The 18,482-nt window shown below is 40.1% G+C and overlaps 1 protein-coding gene across 4 annotated transcripts in view; it reads right to left on the minus strand.

The window, feature by feature from the left end:
- Positions 1–18,482, minus strand: part of eif4g1a (eukaryotic translation initiation factor 4 gamma, 1a) — a 116,756-nt gene that overhangs the window by 12,234 nt on the left and 86,040 nt on the right. For all 4 annotated transcript variants that reach the window (XM_028794992.2, XM_028794991.2, XM_051923784.1 and 1 more), the window contains 2 exons: positions 18,252–18,398; positions 4,456–4,692 (listed from right to left, as the gene is read on the minus strand). In XM_028794992.2, the coding sequence (XP_028650825.1) occupies positions 4,456–4,692; positions 18,252–18,398 (384 nt within the window). The remainder of the gene's footprint in view (positions 1–4,455; positions 4,693–18,251; positions 18,399–18,482) is intronic.

Below are 18,482 nucleotides of genomic sequence, written 5' to 3' on the forward strand. Positions count from 1 at the left end.
TGTGTAGTGCCAGAATGCAGCATTCACTAGGTGACCCATGGCCATGTCTCTAGTTTGGGGTGGCATTTTAAACAAAAATACTAAATCTTTAATGTGAAAATGCCTTGGAATGGTGTTCATCACAGGCAGGTGCTATAAATAAGTACACATTACTGTTTGTGCACATTTAGTAAAGATTAATAAAAATTATTTACAACAAGTGGACAGCACTTGCAAGTAGTGTATTTCCTAACGAGTGGGAGTCTTGATAAATCCCATATACTTAACTCTTTAAGGGCGGATGTCGACTTTTGTCGACAGGAGGGGTTGAAGGCGAATGTCGACATCCAGGGATAGGGGGCGACAATCAGCTGTTAATGGCGACAAATCTCACTATCACGTCACAGGCATTCCCTCTGTGCTTAGAGGAATGCTAGACTCGTTGACTCGGCAACTAAACCTTGCGTGTGCATGAGTTGCGAAATGTAAACAATGGCAAGATGGCATCGAAATGTGAAAAGGGAGTGAAGCAAGTGCAGAAAAGAAAACACTCGGCAGACAATGTTTTGCGCATTATCGCGGAGTCAGACTCTTGATTTTTCAGAATCGGATTTTATTGGCAGTGATCAGGAGATCGAGCAAGAGAGTGAGAAGCAGGCATCAGCTGATCAGACACCAGCCGATGCCGCGCCAGCGGATCTGCTGTCAGTTGAGTGCCTTCGCGCAGCCGATGCATCTACAGCAAGGTTCGCATAGGATAAATACACAAACATTGATCCGTTGAGAGCCGATCTAGCTACCGGAGTTTACAAGTCAGCATGGCTTGCTGTTGGACACGACAGTTCACCAGCTGCTGTACTTCAGGCTGCTCTCTCCTGACGCTGCTTTATAGCTACTGTCAGACGAGACAAACAGGTAGGCAGAGATTTTTTTTGAATCGTTGCGTTTGCATCGCATTCTCGTTTTTCAAAGTGGAAACCCACAACGAAAGACGAGATGAAGCACGCTGTGGCATTATAAATAGAGATGGGACAGAACTGGTGATATAACTTCAGGGAGCATTGGCCCAAACGTGTTTTGTCCCCTGGTGGCTTAGGTATGTGCTGCTGCAAAGTTTTATTCACTTCTGTAATAAACAGAAGCAAATCCCATGGGGTGAGCCAGGCTATAATGCCATACATAAAGTTCATAAAGTTTCAGAAGATGAAAAGAGGTGACAATACGGTTTTCATGCAGGCAGAAAACTTGGTGGCAGGGGCATGGCACGATGGCAAATGGGTGACTTGCCTCTCTACAGTACACACTAACAATATATGTGAGAAAGTGCAGCAACAGACAATTGAAAAATAGGCACCAAAGCAACACATATTGTAAGGAGTGCAATGTGGCAATGACTGAAATTGGCTGCTTTGAGCGAGATCTGACTTTGCTGTGTAAAATGTATGTGATATGTATGTGAAATCAGAGTATGCAGGCTCATACAACATGCAAGACAGTAACATTTGTCAAAAGTAAATATTTTTTGTTGATTTGATATGTTAAACAATTGCTTTGTGTTCTTTTTTTAAAAAATGTTAGTTTTTGGAAAAATATTCAGCCCTGGGAGAAAAGAAACAAAAAAAAAATTAGCCCTAAAAGAGTTAAGACAGGAATTCTGGCTTTTACTAAGGTAAGTAGCCAGTTCTATGAACAGTAAACACTCTAGCTTGTTAAATTTCCCAGGGTCTTATGTAAAACAGTATTGCACATTCTTTTTGTAAATAATTACAGTTGTAAGACAGAGTTAGCCAAATGTAAAAAAGTAATGCACATTCATTTTTCTGACAGATTTCAGAGACCAATAAACCCTTAATTCTGATGTCAGTATTTATTGTTGGCAGACAAGGCTAAAAGCAAAAAAGAAACAGGAATGGGAAAACCTCATCCAAGTAAAAATGACCAGCATCGTTTTAGTATATAGTATCCAATCTCACTAATTTTTGTAATGAATACAACTTGTCTTAAACTTCACACTAATTGTTTATGAAATGTTTACTAAGCACCTGTTTGCAATTCTTCTATTGTACCAGGGTAATGTCGCAAGCAAATTAATTTCAGCAACAGAAAACACTTGAAGCTAGATGTAGCTTGCTGCTTAGAAAAATCCCCCTTGTTCTCTGTTATGTACCTACAAGTTATTGTGAAAGTTTTTAAAAGTTGTGCATTTAGAATAATTTTTTTAACCACCCTTAAATAACAATTTGTATTTTACGGTCACTGGAAATGAAGCATGAAAAGTACTTGAAGTTTAATTTTAAAGTATCCAGTTCTATGAAAAAAGGAAGGCACTGTTTGAAATGGGATGAGTTTTCAGTGAGAGCTTTACATTAAATTTTTGATTAACACTATTAGGGCAGAAGTCGACATTTGTCGACAGGAGAGGTTGAGGGTACATGTTGACAAAAGTCGACATCCAGGGGTAGAGGGCGACAATCAGTTGTTAATGGCGACAAAACTCACTGTTACATAACAGGCATTCCCTCTCTGCTTCGAGGAATTTTAGACTCATTGATTTGGCATGTAATCCTTGTGTGCGTGAGTTATGAAATGTAAACAAAAGCAAAATGGCATCGACATCTCACAAGGGAGCGAAGTGAGTGCAGAAAAAAAAAAAAAAACCCCACACAGACGACGTTTTGCGCATTATCGCCGAGTCGGACTCTGATTTTTCAGAATCTGATTTTGTTGACAGTGATCAGGAGATCGAGTAAGAGTGAGGAACTGGCATCAGCTGATCAAACACCAACAGAGCGTATTCGTGCAGCCGATGCACCTACAGCAAGGTTCATGTGGGAGGAATTCCCAGACATTGATCCGTGTGAGCCAAACTGGCTACTGGACTTCACAAGATGGCATGGCTTGCTGTTGGACACAACAGATTACCAGCTCCTGGACTACCTCAGGCTGTTTTTTTCCTGAGACTGCTTTTCAGCTACTGTCAGATGAGACAAACAGGTATGCAGAGAAAGTTTTTGAATTGCAGGCTGCGCTTGCACCACATTCTCGTTTTTCAAAGTGGAAACCCACAACATAAAATGAGATGAAGGGCTTTGTGGCATTACAAACAGATGGGAATAGACTGGCGATATAACTTCAGGGAGCATTGGTCCAAAGGTGCTTTGTCCCCTGGTGGCTTTGGACAGGTTATGCTGCGTGAAAGGTATGTGTTCCTGCAAAGTTTTATTCACTTCTGTGATAACCAGATGCAAATCCCAAGGGGTGAGCCAGGCTATAACACCATGTATAAAGTTCAGCCCCTGCTTGAAATTGTGAAACCAACATATAAACAATGTCTGTGGATGAATCTATGATAAAATACAAGGGACACATTTTTTCTGCCAATATATGCCAGACAAGCCCAGAAAGTATGGCATAAAGGATTTGGTGGCAGTGGCATGACAATGTCAAACGGGTGACTTGTCTCTCTACAGTACACACTAACAATATATGTGAGAAAGTTATTCGTCAAAAGGGAAACCCAGAAGGTAGGATGCTGGACAAGGCAGTTGTACTTGAGTAGTATAACTAACATGGCTGGAGTTGATCGAGTGGATCAGATGCTGGGGTCATACGTTTACGGCCGTAAGTCCACCAAGTGTTACCACACTGTGTACCATCGCATGCATGAGATTACACTTACAAATGGCTACACATTGTTCAACCAGGCAAACAGTGACAGCACTAGGACTGCAGCAGATTTCCCCAAGAAGGTGGTTGACAGCTTGTTGGCAGAGTATGTTGCAGTGCCTTTAGCAAAGAGAGGAAGGCAATCACAAAGAGCAGTGACGGACAGGCTGTCTGAGCGCCACTTTCCGGCAAAATACGAGGACAAAAAATACAAACCTGACTGTGTTGTGTACAGCAACACAATTGAAAAGGAGGCACCAGTGCAACACATATTGTAAGAAGTACAATGTGGCAATGCATGCAATTGGCTGCTTTGAGCGATATCATACTTTGCAGGACTTTGCTGTGTAACACGTATGTGAAATCATATAGTATGCAGGCTCATACAACACGCAAGACAGTAATATTTGTCAAATATTTTTTGTTGATTTGATATGTTAAACCATTGCTTTGTGTTCTTTTTTTTAAAAAAAGTTAGGTTTAGGAAAAATATTCAGCCCAAGAAGAAGAAAAAAAAAATTAGCCCTAAAAGAGTTGAAGCAAAGAATGTACTCATTCAAGTTTCACGTTAATGCATTAAATTAAGATATTTGTACAGTATACAAAACCTTATACAAATAATAACTGAACAATCTTCATGACATCTAACAGGATATTTGCTTACTAACACGTCTTTCAATTATACTTCTAAATAAATCTTTCCCTTTAATTGGCCTTCACTGAATATGCTAACCAGCTGACATGTAGTCCATGTAAAACCCAAAACACCCTTACAGTAAGTAGTTGACTTGACACAATCCCCAGCCCTACCTTGGCCTTTTCAAAGTCCAGGTCCTTGCCAATAGTGGACAGCAGTCGACACAGGCACTCCAGAGATTCCTCATCATGATTCTTGAGCAATTTGACAATGCAATCATGCATAATGGGTTCTGTGAGCATCTTCAGCTTGAAAAGTTCACCAATAAACTTAATGTTACCCAGTGAACGTCGACGGGCCTTATCCTTTGCCTCTTCTAGTTCTTCCTTGAGTCGCTGTTTCTCATCGTCCTAGAGGAAATTTAAAAAAAAAAAAAATTTTTTTTCTACTCACTAGATATTTACCCAGTGATCCCTCTCAAAGGAAGCCATAATACAACTGTAGAATTGAATAAACCAAGATAAGCCATCAAGCCTGCAGTTTAAAATTATCATCTATCTCTATATATATATATATATATATATATATATATATATATATATATATATATATATATAAATATATAAAATTCACTAAGACCATGGCAAGCAAGACGCACGCAAAACAGAGCCCCGCCTGCCAACTCTTACCCTCCTCCTCCTTCGTCATGGGATACGCAAGACAGAGCCCTGCCCACCAACTCTTACCCTCCCTCCCGCGTCATGGGATACGCACAACAGAGCCCCGCCAACTCTAACCCTCCTCCCGTATATTAAGCGGCACCAACGAAGACTCGCTACACCTTAATGAACAATTGCTGAAACTCATCCCTACCGATGAAGTGACTTTTACCAGCGTTGACTCCATCGTCACAGACGATCCTGCAGATCAACTTTCATTCCTCGAAGAATTTAATAGTCTTACTCCCACTGGCATGCCTCTGCATAAACTCAAAATTAAAATTGGTTCAGTCATCATGCTTCTCAGAAACCTCCTGCCAGCAAAAGGTCTCTGTAATGGCACTAGACTTTGTTACCAGCATTTACCTCAATGTACTGGAGTGTAAGACTAGCGCAGCTGCTACGTCACAAACTGTCCTTATTCCCCACAAATCCCTGACCCCATCAGATTCAAATTTGCCTTTTACTTTTACACGCAGACAATTTCCTGTTAGATTGGCCTTTGCAATGAAAATTAATAAGGCACAGGGCCAAACTTTCAAGAAGATATGCCTGTATCTGCCAAAACCAGTTTTCAGTCACAGACAATTTTATGTTTCTCTCTCCAGAGTTCCATCTTTTCATTCACTTACAGTTGTATCCTCAAACCCACCTCATATGGACAACTGTGTCTTTCAGGAAGTGTTCACCCATCAATAAATAATTATGCAGCGGGCTAGTGTGTGTATAAATATACAGAACTCTAATTTTATGGGGATTTTTAAAATGTTGAAACATTTAGATACAAAAGAATGTTCTCACTTCCTTGCCTCCTTGACACAGAAGGGCTGAGGCACTACATCAAAAAGAACAGTGATTAGCTCAAAAGTAGTACCCAGAGTCAAATACAAATACAATAACCAGGGTGTATCTGATTAGCTATATCCTTCTAGAACTCAGAATAAGCTATTAGAGAAAATTCATAACAGCATGAAATCAAACTGAATTTAAAGCTTAATCCACATGCTTTCTATTTAGAGATGTGTGCAGCTGCCCACTGTAGGCTGGCTAGCTCAAACTTGCCTGTATACAAGACAGTTATTAAATAACTAGGAATGAAAACAGTGGAACAGGCCATCAAAAAGGAATGCAACAGGGGATTGGCAGTCACACCTCCAAAGTGCCAAACTCACTACTGATCCTTGAGCACTAGTATTGTAAAATGAAATCAGTAATAGTGAATGCAATGTTTTCCCCAACACAATTTTTCTGGTATTTTCTCTAATCCATTCTTCCCTCTACTAATGACATGTTCCCTGCGCCAATGACATTATGTATTAGTCGAGGTATAGCTGCGATTCTTGAGAGACAATCTACCAGAAATTACTGCAGGGATTCAGGTTCGAATTCTGCTCGAAACACATTGCTGAATCTCTCTAAAATACATAAATTATTATATATATATATATATATATATATATATATATATATATATATATATATATATATATATATATGTAAATTCTATTGAGTCCTAATTATAACAAATAACGCATTTCACTTATATAGCACCTTTACCAAGGTCCCAAACGGCCGCACAGATAATCAAGAGGGGTACAATAAAAATGAAAGCACAATAAGAACGAATACAGTAATCCCTCCTCGATCGCAGGGGTTGCGTTCCAGAACCCCCCGCGAAAGGTGAAAATCCGCGAAGTAGAAACCATATGTTTATATGGTTATTTTTATATTGTCATGCTTGGGTCACAGATTTGCGCAGAAACACAGGAGGTTGTAGAGAGACAGGAACGTTATTCAAACACTGCAAACAAACATTTGTCTCTTTTTCAAAAGTTTAAACTGTGCTCCATGACAAGACAGAGATGACAGTTCTGTCTCACAATTAAAAGAATGCAAACATATCTTCCTCTTCAAAGGAGTGCGCGTCAGGAGCACAGAGAGGAAAGCAAACAAATTAATAGGGCTGTTTGGCTTTTAATTATGCGAAGCACCACTGGTACAAAGCTGTTGAAGGTGGCAGCTCACACCCCCTCCGTCAGGAGCAGAGAGAGAGAGAGACACAAAGAGAAAAACAAAGTCAAAAATCAATATGTGCCCTTTGAGCTTTTAAGTATGCGAAGCACCGTGCAGCATGTCGCTTCACGAAGCAGCTGCACACAGAAGGTAGCAACGTGAAGATAATCTTTCAGCATTTTTAGACGAGCGTCCGTATCATCTAGGTGTGCAAACAGCCCCCCTGCTCACACCCCCTACGTCAGGATCAGAGAAAGTCAGCGCGAGAGAGAGAGAGAGAGAAAGTAAGTTGGGTAGCTTCTCAGCCATCTGCCAATAGCGTCCCTTGTATGAAATCAACTGGGCAAACCAACTGAGGAAGCATGTACCAGAAATTAAAAGACCCATTGATCTCAGAAATCCGCGAACCAGCAAAAAATCTGCGATATATATTTAAATATGCTTACATATAAAATCCGCGATAGAGTGAAGCCGCGAAAGGCGAAGCTCGATATAGCGAGGGATCACTGTATATATGAGGGGGGACCCAAAAATAACCGGAATGATGATGTTGTTGTTGTTAATTTATTTATTTCCGGTTATTTTTGGGTCCCCCCTCATATATATATTATAAAAAGAAATCCTGTCCCCTGTCCTGATAGTCTACGATACGTGATCTTTCTCGAAAGATAATTTAAAGACCTGCGAGACGAAAGAGACCTGCCACGGTAAAGGCAGTCATGCAGCACACACAGCTCCAGGGCTCTCAGTGCATATAAAGTGTATAAGGTCAGTACGGTAGAAATAAAACATCAACGATTAAACTAAGAAGAAAGAAAAGCGCGGAGAACAGAGACCCAAAAGCGATGGAGAGAAAAAAAATGCTAAGAAGAAAAACAATAATCTAGGTTCAAATTTAGAAAATAAGGAACGTGGTGATCAGCCCAGAACAAGTGAAATGGAAAAAAAAGCACGTCCAATCTGGCTCAGAATTAAATGACAGTGAGTAAAAGACAAAGTAGAACTTCATAGAGAGGTTTACAAACGTCGTCGCTAAACACATGCAGAGCAGGTTAGAGACTATGAAACTAGGGAAATTAGAAAGGCTCAAAAAACGGCACTATACACATGTAGAGAAAGCTGCGACAGCAGCTACCCCAACCGAACGCGAGCAGCGTTATACATCCTGCAAGAAAGAATTCAACCACGCCCGTGGCCAGAAATAAAAGACAGGTATTGCTTTTACAATGTCACGCAAGACCAGGCAGTGAGCCATCATTTAAAACAAGTCAACAGACCTCTAAGCTAGCAGTTGTTGGATTGCTTTTGGCAGGCAAGCATCGTGTGCTCAGAGCTCTTAAAACAACGACATGCGACAGGCAGAAGAGGCAGCTAGCAAGCAGCAAAAAGACAGCAAATGATTCAAAGGCATATCCTTAGCATACGTTCAGCCGCAACACCCTTCACAACACAAGCAGTATTATACGTCCGGGAAGAAAGATGTATCCTCGTGCGGGGCAGGAAATAAAGAAACAAGTATTGTTTTTACAAAAGTTTTTAAAGTAAAAGTGAAAATAATGCATATGTAACAATTCACAAGAAAATAATCTCTTTAAATTGTAGGTTGCCTGCCTAAGGTAAAGTCATCCCTGATGAATGGGGACGTGGGAATGAGGGGTCCTTTCATTGGATTAGCGCTATTTCAGATGTGGAATGGCAAAATGGGGGAGGCAGCTTGATGAATGGGGTCTCCAGGACTTAAAACAAATCCAAATCATATTATGTGATATCATCTAATGTGAAATTCTACTTCTAGAATTTTTAGTTTTATACTGTATTGAGGATTTATTCTGTTCTATGTATTGTACTGTATGGCTCAGAATTAAAAGACAATGAATAAAAGGACAAAGTAGAACTTCATAATGATGCTTACAAACGTTGGCGCTAAACACATGCAGAGCAAGTTAGAGATTATGAAACCAGTGCTCAAAAAAAAAAAAAAAAAACAGCGCTATACACATGTGGAGAAAGTTAAAGGATATGAAAGTAGGAAAATTAGAAAATATAAAAAAAAAAGTAAAGATCGCAGTAGCGCAAACAAACTGCCTCATTTAACTATGCACCAGTCTAACTTTGGTTTTGCACAATAATTACTACACTATTGCACCTTAACACTTAATTCTACTTTATTCACATAATTGTACTTATTTATTATGTTCTACTATACTGTTATCTTTCAATCTATGAATTTTTGTTAATTTAACTGATATTCGTCTAACTTTGCACAGTTTTTGATAAGCGGATCAGGATGCATTTCACTGCGTGTTGTCCTGTATAACTACGCATGTGACAAATAAAGAATCTTGCGAATTTCAAAAACGGAGTTTTACCGCACATGCATTTATTAGTTACTTTGTTCATGTATATATATTTATCTGAATGCTTATTTAAAAAGCTACATTTACCCCAGGAGTCAAAAAATTGTGTCTAGCCCTTGTACAAAAACCTAGAGAAAAGCTGGGGTATCCCCTTGGTAACCCCATGTACTTTTGGAACTGAGAGAGGAAAATAGCACGACTTTACAGACAGGGGTCCAATGCAGAACTCTACTTACTTTTTTACTTTGTAAAAAAAAAAATTATTAAATGCTGATGATGTAGATCGTTTTGTCTGTGCTGAAATTCCAAACAGAGAAACCTATCCTGACCTCATTAAAAAGATTCAGCATATTGGGATTCGCAAGATTACAAATATTGTTTTTACAAAAGTTCTGAAATAAAAGTTAAACTAATGAAATAGCAGCAATTCAAAGAAAAAAAAATCTTAAAAGTGTGTATCCGGAAAACCAAACATGGGGGTTGCCGAGCAAATATATTTTTAAACTTTCTCTTCGACGAATGGTGCTTTGAATTCTACTTTGCAGATTTAGTTGTTTATTTTTCTTTTTTGATTAAACAAAAACTGTTTTGATTGATTTGTTAAGGAACACATGGACAACAAGCATAGTTAAAATCACAATTAAACTGCCTGCAAATTCTATTGAGTCATAATTATAACAAATAACGCGTTTCACTTATATAGCACCTTTACCATGGTCCCAGACGGCCGCACAGATAATCAAGAGGGGTACAATAAAAATGAAAGCACAACAAGAACGAATACAGTAATCCCTCCTCGATCGCGGGGGTTGCGTTCCAGAACCCCCCGCGAAAGGTGAAAATCCGCGAAGTAGAAACCATATGTTTATATGGTTATTTTTTTATATCATGATGCTTGGGTCACAGATTTGCACAGAAACACAGGAAGTTGTAGAGAGACAGGATCTTTATTCAAACACTGCAAACAAACATTTGTCTCTTTATCAAAAGTTTAAACTGTGCTCCATGACAAGACAGAGATGACAGTTCCATCTCACAATTAAGAGAATGCAAACATATCTTTCTCTTCAAAGGAGTGCGCGTCAGGAGCAGAGAATGTCAGAGAGAGAGAAAAGCAAACAAATCAATAGGGCTGTTTGGCTTTCAAGTATGCGAAGCACAAGCAGCTGCAATGAAGGCAGCAGCTCACATCCCCTCCGTCAGGAGCAGAGAATGTCAGAGAGAGAGAGAGAGAAATACAAACAAACAATCAAAAATCAATACGTGCCCTTCGAGCTTTTAAGTATGCGAAGCACCGTGCCGCATGTCGCTTCACGAAGCAGCTGCACAGAAGGGAGCAACGTGAAGGTAATCTTTCAGCATTTTTAGACAAGCGTCTGTATCGTCTAGGTGTGTGAACAGCCCCCCTACTCACACCCCCTCCGTCAGGAGCAGAGAATGCAAGAGCAAGAGAGAGAGAAAAGTAAGTTGGGTAGCTTCTCAGCCATCTGCCAATAGCGTCCCTTGTATGAAATCAACTGGGCAAACCAACTGAGGAAGCATGTACCAGAAATTAAAATCCGCGATATATATTTAAATATGCTTACATATAAAATCCGCAATAGAGTGAAGCCGCGAAAGGTGAAGCGTGATATAGCGAGGGATTACTGTAAATAATAGTTCACAGCCTCGTGTTTGTATGTATTGATAAAATTTGGGAAGTAATATATTCTAGTTGATGCTGACATTTAATTAATTTGAAGTAGGTAAAAATAAATATTGCAAAGGAAAATGTTTATATACTTATTGTAAACAGCACACATACCATATAGTTAATTATATATATCTTCTTCATTCGGCTCCCCCCGTTATATATAGTTCTACAGCACAATTAGAATTGTCCGAGTATTAAAGGTGTAGGTCAATTTTATAAGCAAACCAGCGATTCTCGAAAGAATCGCAAATCCAAGAATGGCAATCACTTTCTGTTCCATGCAGTCTCTTTTTAGTTATTCTATGGCTGTGTAGTCAGCGAGAAGTCGTTTGCTGACGGCGGCGGATTTGCGTGCTGAAGTGACCATGGCGGCGGATCCGGGCATGGAGGACTACATTACTAAACGAACGTGGTATATGCGGTGGTGTGGGCTGTCGCGTTCGGGGGGCTGTACATCCTGGCGTGCACGCTTTACCTCAGGTTTAGTTCACAGGTCGTAGCCATGGTAAAGTGTTATCCATAAGGGCTCGTTAACAGGTCGTAGCCATATGGGCTTGTGTTTGTATTACTAATCGTTGAGCTTCTTCCATTTGGAGTCGTGACTCCTTTGCCTCTGCTGTGTCAGAAGCGCGTCGTGGGCACGTTCGTTCATTGTGTTTATCCATACGGGCTCGTTTTGTATTTCCGTTAGTTGAGCTCTTTCCTTGTGGAGCTGTGACGTTTTTGCTTCTGGTGTGTCTGAAGTGCGTCGTAGGAGCCTCCGTGTATTGTTTTTATCCATGCGGTCTCGTCTTTGTTGTTCTGTGGCTGTGTTGTTAGGTAGAAGTCGTTTACTGTTAGGAAGCATACTCCAACTTACACACACTTTGACTGCTGGCACAGTGGATTAGAGCAGGTGTAGTTTACAGGTTGTGGTGTTTGAGCGCCACGCACTGACTCTGGGAATCCGCTGGGTTTCACTCTGAGGCACAGTGCGCATGCGGTACGTCCGCCGTCCGTGCATAAATTAAACTGTCGTTTAGTAATATAGATTTTATAACATCAATGTTAGAGTATAACTATATTATTCTGTATTAGCATTGATATGAACGATTTGTGAAATTAGTGTTAAGTATAAAAAATGAAACTGATTATACAATTCAGTGTTTATTATATTTATACATTATTATATCTCTTTACACATTTTGTACACATTTAATAAATGTAATAAACTGCACCAAGAGCAGTTAAAAAAAAAAAAATCATTCAAAAAATGTGTAGGTGAATGTAAATATATCTGCACAAACCGACAATCGTGAGTAACATTTTTTAGAAAGTTCAAAATGAAACGCAAATCGCAAAGCATCTGTGTGCAGACTTGAACAAGCTTTTGCAGAATACATTAACTGACAAGAGGCTGGCCCGAACTTTCCGAGTTTTGGTAGCCGAAACGGGTTGTGAATGGTCAATTCTTGGTAGTCGATACGGGCTGAGATTGGCCCAAGCTTTCAATTCTTGGTAGCAGAAAGCGATCTGATTGGTTTTCGCTAGGGGTGGGCGGTATGACCAAAATTCTATATCACGGTATTTTTCTAAATTATCCCGGTTTCACAGTATTTTTTTTCCCATGCATGAGTGGATGTTAAACACATTTTCCACTGCAATTATTGGCTAAGAATGACCTATCCCACTGTCAAGAGCATTGTACATTGTACAAAAAAAACATTTTAACGTGCACACAAGTATTAATACAGGTTTGCATTGCCCCATAAAGTGATACTTTTCAAGGGGGTGGCACTAATGAAGAGAAGGAAATCACATTGCATGACCGATGCAGTCAAAATATAGAACCTTTTTATTTAACAAATTTTGCAAAAACTTAAATTATAATTTTGACAACATATTTTCAACCATCCAAAGAGGTATTTAGACTTAGGAAAATATCCAGAAGTGCTTGTCAAAAGTTGTATTGCACTGAACATGTCTTAGAAAAGGAATAAATAAATATTTTTTGTAAAACAACTACACTTTGTCAATGTTAACAATCTCTGTCCACTGACACAAAGTGACTTTTTAAACAACTTTACCATCATTAAACTGCATAATATTTACACTAATAAAAAATAATAAAATAAATAGTTGTATTATTACTGATAGTTGCACTATTACTTCAAGGCTTCAAAAGCCCAGGTGCATTACACAGTATTCACCAAATTAAAATAAAATAAAACAAGTGCAATCTTGGTGATGAGATCTTTATCAACTGAACTATCATTTAGGCAAACTGCATTAATATGGACCTTGCTTCAAGCTAAGCTATATACATAAATATTACAACTGCAACTTGCATTTATAATTGTATTTGTGGTATAGCCCTACGGGATCGTATTAGGGCCATGGTGAAGAAAAAAAAAATACGGACACAGGGAAGAAAAAAAAAAACTATACGTCGAGAATAAAGTCGACATTTCCACTCTATTCTCATAGTTTACTTTATAATTAAAGTAGAATGTCGTAAACTAAACTTCATCCTAAAATCATTGTTTAATTTACTAGATTTTCTCAAACCCCGTCATAAGTTAATGTAGCACATTAAATGCTTTGTGTTGTGTTCCCCGACCCAGTGGTTAATCACTACGCTTCTTAAACTGACTTCCTCCGCACTAAGAGGAGACAGCGATCACCATACAGAATCCATTCACTGTATGATATTCCTGCTCTGTGAAAATTTAGAATGCGAAGATAAATACTTGATATCATTTTCATGATGAAATGCATTAAAGCAGGTATTAAACATGCACGGTAGTTTGGCGGTAGTGCAGCTCCCTCGCAGTAAGGGGTCCCCAGTGTACGTTCAGTGTAGAGAACTTTATGGCAGGTGTGACGAGGCTCCGAAAAACTGGATGTATGAATGGGTATCGCACAGGTTTAACTTAAATATTGTTTAAATGTTGGGTTTGTGATCTGGGGGTCGGAGAGACGAACACAGAATTCAATGGATGTTATTCTGAGCATGCTTTCTTTATTGCACGCTTGCTGTCTCTATCTGACGTACCAAAACTCCAATTTCTATCCTTCCTTTTTCTTTCTCCACATAACCAATCACCACACGATAAATGTCTTTGTGAAATTAAAACTAGTTATAAACTTAGCCCACGGAGGTTCAGGGTTGTGTCCATCCCTGAACGAGTTGCCAGTACATCGCAGGATGAATACGAGCAAAACACACACTAACAGGGTAAATATAGCATAACAAAACCCCACATCCTACATGACTTTGAAAGGAAACTGAAGCACGCTGAGTAAACCCACCAGAAAAACATGCAAATGCAAGGCAGGGAAGACCCGGGACACCCTTGCTGCGAGGCAGCAGTGCAACCTCCACGCCGCCGTGCCCCCACATGATTAATACATGCTTTAATGCATTTCACCATGAAAATTATATCAAGCATTTATCTTAGCATTCTAAATTTTCAGAGAGCAGGAATATCATGTGAATGGATTCTGTGCGGCGATTGCTGCCGGTGCCTCCTCTTAGTGTAGAGGAAGTCAGTTTAAGAAGCTCGGGGAACACTTAACACAAAGCATTTAATGTGCTATATAACTTATGATGGGGTTTGAGAAAATCTAGTAAATTAAATATTCATTTTACGATGAAGAAGTTTAGTTTACAATGTTCTACTTTAATGACAAAGTACGAGAATAAAGTCAACATGTCGTCACAATATTACACAGTACTCAGGTACATTACACTGTACTGAAAACAAATAAAACAAGTACAACTTGGCTTGCAGTATTACCCAGTAGTATAGAAACCGTATTTACACATCTGACCTTTTAAAACTAAAGCATCTCCAGGCGACAGACGTGACTCCTTTTTTTCGGCTCTCTGTCCATTTTCACCGTGCGGCATACCTATGCTACCGCCCACTATTTGGTGGTGTAGCAGTGAAAAAGAGCCCTAGTGCAACAAATCTGTGTTTAGCAGTGTAGCAGTGAAAAAGGTCCCCACTTGAACAGTTTCCCGCTGCGCCACATTCCGAACGTCGTTTAGGCAATTTAAACCGGTGTTGCGGTATAAGAAAAATCCATAAAAGAAAAATCCATATCATAAAAAAAATAAACGGTTTTCGGTATGAACCGGTATACCGCCCAGCACTAGTTTTCGCTACCAAGAACTACCTCGACTCATGGCTGCATGGGGGCGCCACTGGCTGCAACACAAGCCCAAAGTATGATCAATCCACCCCCATGCTTAATAGTTCTCAAAACATACCTTTGCACACTATGGTCAAAAATTTCTATTTTGACTTTATTAGTCCACAGAAGTTGTTTCCAAAAGGCACAGGGCTTGTTTAGATGTTCATTTGCAAACAGACTGAATTTTATGACTAGTACGCAGGAAAGGTTCTCTTATACCGACTCTACCATGAAAGTCATTTATTCAGGTGTCACTGCACAGTAGAATAGAGCACTATCACTCCAGAGTCTGCTAAACCATCCTGAAGGTCTCTTTTTTTTTTTTTTTTTTTTTTAAAACTGCAAATTTTTTTTTTTTTTAATTGCCTTTCTAGCAATCTAATGAGGAGTTCTTTCAGAAAGTTTTCTTGGTCTTCCAGACCTCGGCTTGACCTCCACCATTCCTGTTAACTACCATTTCTTAACACTACAAACTCGGGGAAACAGCTACCTGAAAACGCTTTGCTATATTTTTTTAGATTTTACCTATTTTGTGAGCATCAATTGTTTATTTTTTCAGAGTTCTAGGCAGTTGCTTAGGAGTCTATGGCTGAAGATTGTTGAGGAGTGCCCAAACCTATGCATGGTGCTCCTCTCCTTTTTTCACTGTATAATTGTACAAAAACAATACACTAATCTTGCATAAAATGCTGAAAAGAAATGTGTCTTACAGGCAACCACACCAGACTGCAACTGCCAGGTGCAACTCCACATGCCAACTAAACTTTCACAACTTAATGGAAAACTCAAGTGTGCTGTACAAAATTAAGGTTCTCCCTCATCTGTAAAGGGAGGTGGATTTACATAACAGTAAGAATGTTCCTTTTTGACAGATGCTCACATCATAATCTGGCCTTCCTACTCATTTAACATCTTAATTCTAGAAAAAGAAAAAGTGGGAATCTAGTCTTGGAAAAAAGATAAAGGAATAATAAACCATCTATCTTACTAAACCACAGTTAATTTATGCACGGCGGACGCACCGAGGCGCACGCCCCAGAGTCAAACGCAGCGGCTTCCCAGAGTCAGTAGGGGGCGCCCAAAACCAAATAACACAACGTGCTGCGCTGTGCCGCCCGCCCCAGAGTCAAACGCAGCGGCTTCGCAAAACGCGGTGGCTTCCCAGAGTCAGTAGGTGGCGCCCAAACAACATGGATAAAAACAATGAACGAAGGCGCCCACACAAAGAAACCGCTTTAGTTCAAAGCGGAGTCAGTAGGTGGCGCCCAAACAACATGGATAAAAACAATGAACGTAGGCGCCCACACAAAGAAACCGCTTTAGTTCAAATGAGGTTATTGAATTAAATGGAAACTTTACCATGCCTATGACCTGTGAACTAAACCCGAGGTAAAGCGTGCACGCCAGGTTGTACAGCCGCCCGGATGCGACCGGCCACACCACCGCATATACGACGACAGCCATAAAAAAACAAAAACGAGACTGCATGAAGAAGAATAACAGAAGCGCGTTGAAATGAACTGTCCCAGGACGCACCCACCCTCCATGATATTTCATCATGCACCAGCTTCCCCCCTGGGAATGGCCCATACTGCTTTCGCGTGTGTTGACAAACAGTGCACCCTGAGCCAAATCACCACCGCAAATGTGCCCAAATGTACGTGTTACATCTAGATGACGCAGTACATCAACCACAGAGCTAATAATGAGAAACGTAGCTGATGTCATAAACAATCACCCATTAGCAAACTCTATAAAAATGCTACATGAGGTTGAAAGACAAGCCAATACAAAAGCAGAGGTGGACGGTGTGGCACCAACTACAATTGCATTAGTGCTAATAAAGGACAAAGAACAGGATCCGAGACAATACAATGTTCCCATCGTTAATGAAGTGGCAATTGTGTTTCAAAGTGATGACTTGTGAGCCTCCGTTTCACCGCGATATTGTCATGCATTTACGTCCTGATGGAAACAAGGTGCCTACAACGCGCTTCTGAAAACACCACAACCACATGAGTCACAGCTCCAAAAAGAAACCGCTTTAGTACAAATATGTTTGTTTAATTAAATGACATTTCCCAGGATGCACCCACCCTCCATGAGGTGATTGCCATTCTTGGATTTCCGATTCTTTCGAGAATCGCGGGCTTGCTGGTACAAGAGATTCTACTGATGCATTCTAATTTTCCAAATCAACAAACACCTTGTTGTCCAACAGTCATGTTCATCCAAGTCACAAGAAATGCACTATTGTACATATGTATATATTACTGCAAATGTATTATGTATCTAACTTTCCAAATCTACATTATTCAGATAACAGGAGACAAGCAGCATTCCCTAGGGCATTATTATGAAGCAGCAAATGTACATATTCATAAAAAATATAGCTTTATATGTTGGAAACTTGGTAGCGCTGCTGCCTCGCAGTTAGGAGACCTGGGTTCACTTCCCGAGTCCTCCCTGCGTGGAGTTTGTATGTTCTCCCCATGTCTGCGTGGGTTTCCTCCGGGTGCTCCGGTTTTCACCCACAGTCCAAAGACATACAGGTTAGGTGCATTGGCCATCCGAAATTGTCCCTAGTGTGTGTGTGTGTGTGCCCTGCGGTGGGCTGGCGCCCTGCCTGGGGTTTGTTTCCTGCCTTGCGCTCTGTTTTGGCTCCAGCAGACCCCCCGTGGCCCTGTACTTAGGATATAGCTGGTTGGATGATTGATGGATGGATGGATGGATGTTGGAAACCGGTGCACTGAAAAGCACCAAAGGGAGGGGGTTGGGGGAAACAAACCTACAGTAATTTACACTGTCTAAAAGAATACCAATTTTGCAAGACCTAAATTGCTTGCCAAAGGAACAAAAGATTTTTTAAGAACAGCCACCTGCAGGAATAGTAGGCTTGACTTCAGGCATATTAAAATTGTTCCTTGTGTAGGTAGAGGGGATTGGTGAGGTTTTGGTCTACTAGGGAGGGTCATTGATGGGGACAAAATTAATGTGAAACTATTTACCCCAGAGGCTGCATCAAGCTCTTGCTGTTTCTTTTCAAAGACCTCATCATCATCCTTGTCCTTTTCAAACTCTTTCTGGCAGCGGTTCAAAAGGAGCTTACGGAAGTTCACAGTCACTCCAGGCTTATCTGTTGTGGGCACTTTCAGCTGCAGGGAAAAAAAAACACTTAAATATAATCTGAGCTCATTAGATACCTGATAGCTACAGACAGCAAATGAAGCATCAAAGAA

Source organism: Erpetoichthys calabaricus, chromosome 2 (genome assembly GCF_900747795.2).
Source record: "Erpetoichthys calabaricus chromosome 2, fErpCal1.3, whole genome shotgun sequence".
Taxonomy (NCBI): Eukaryota; Metazoa; Chordata; class Cladistia; order Polypteriformes; family Polypteridae; genus Erpetoichthys; species Erpetoichthys calabaricus.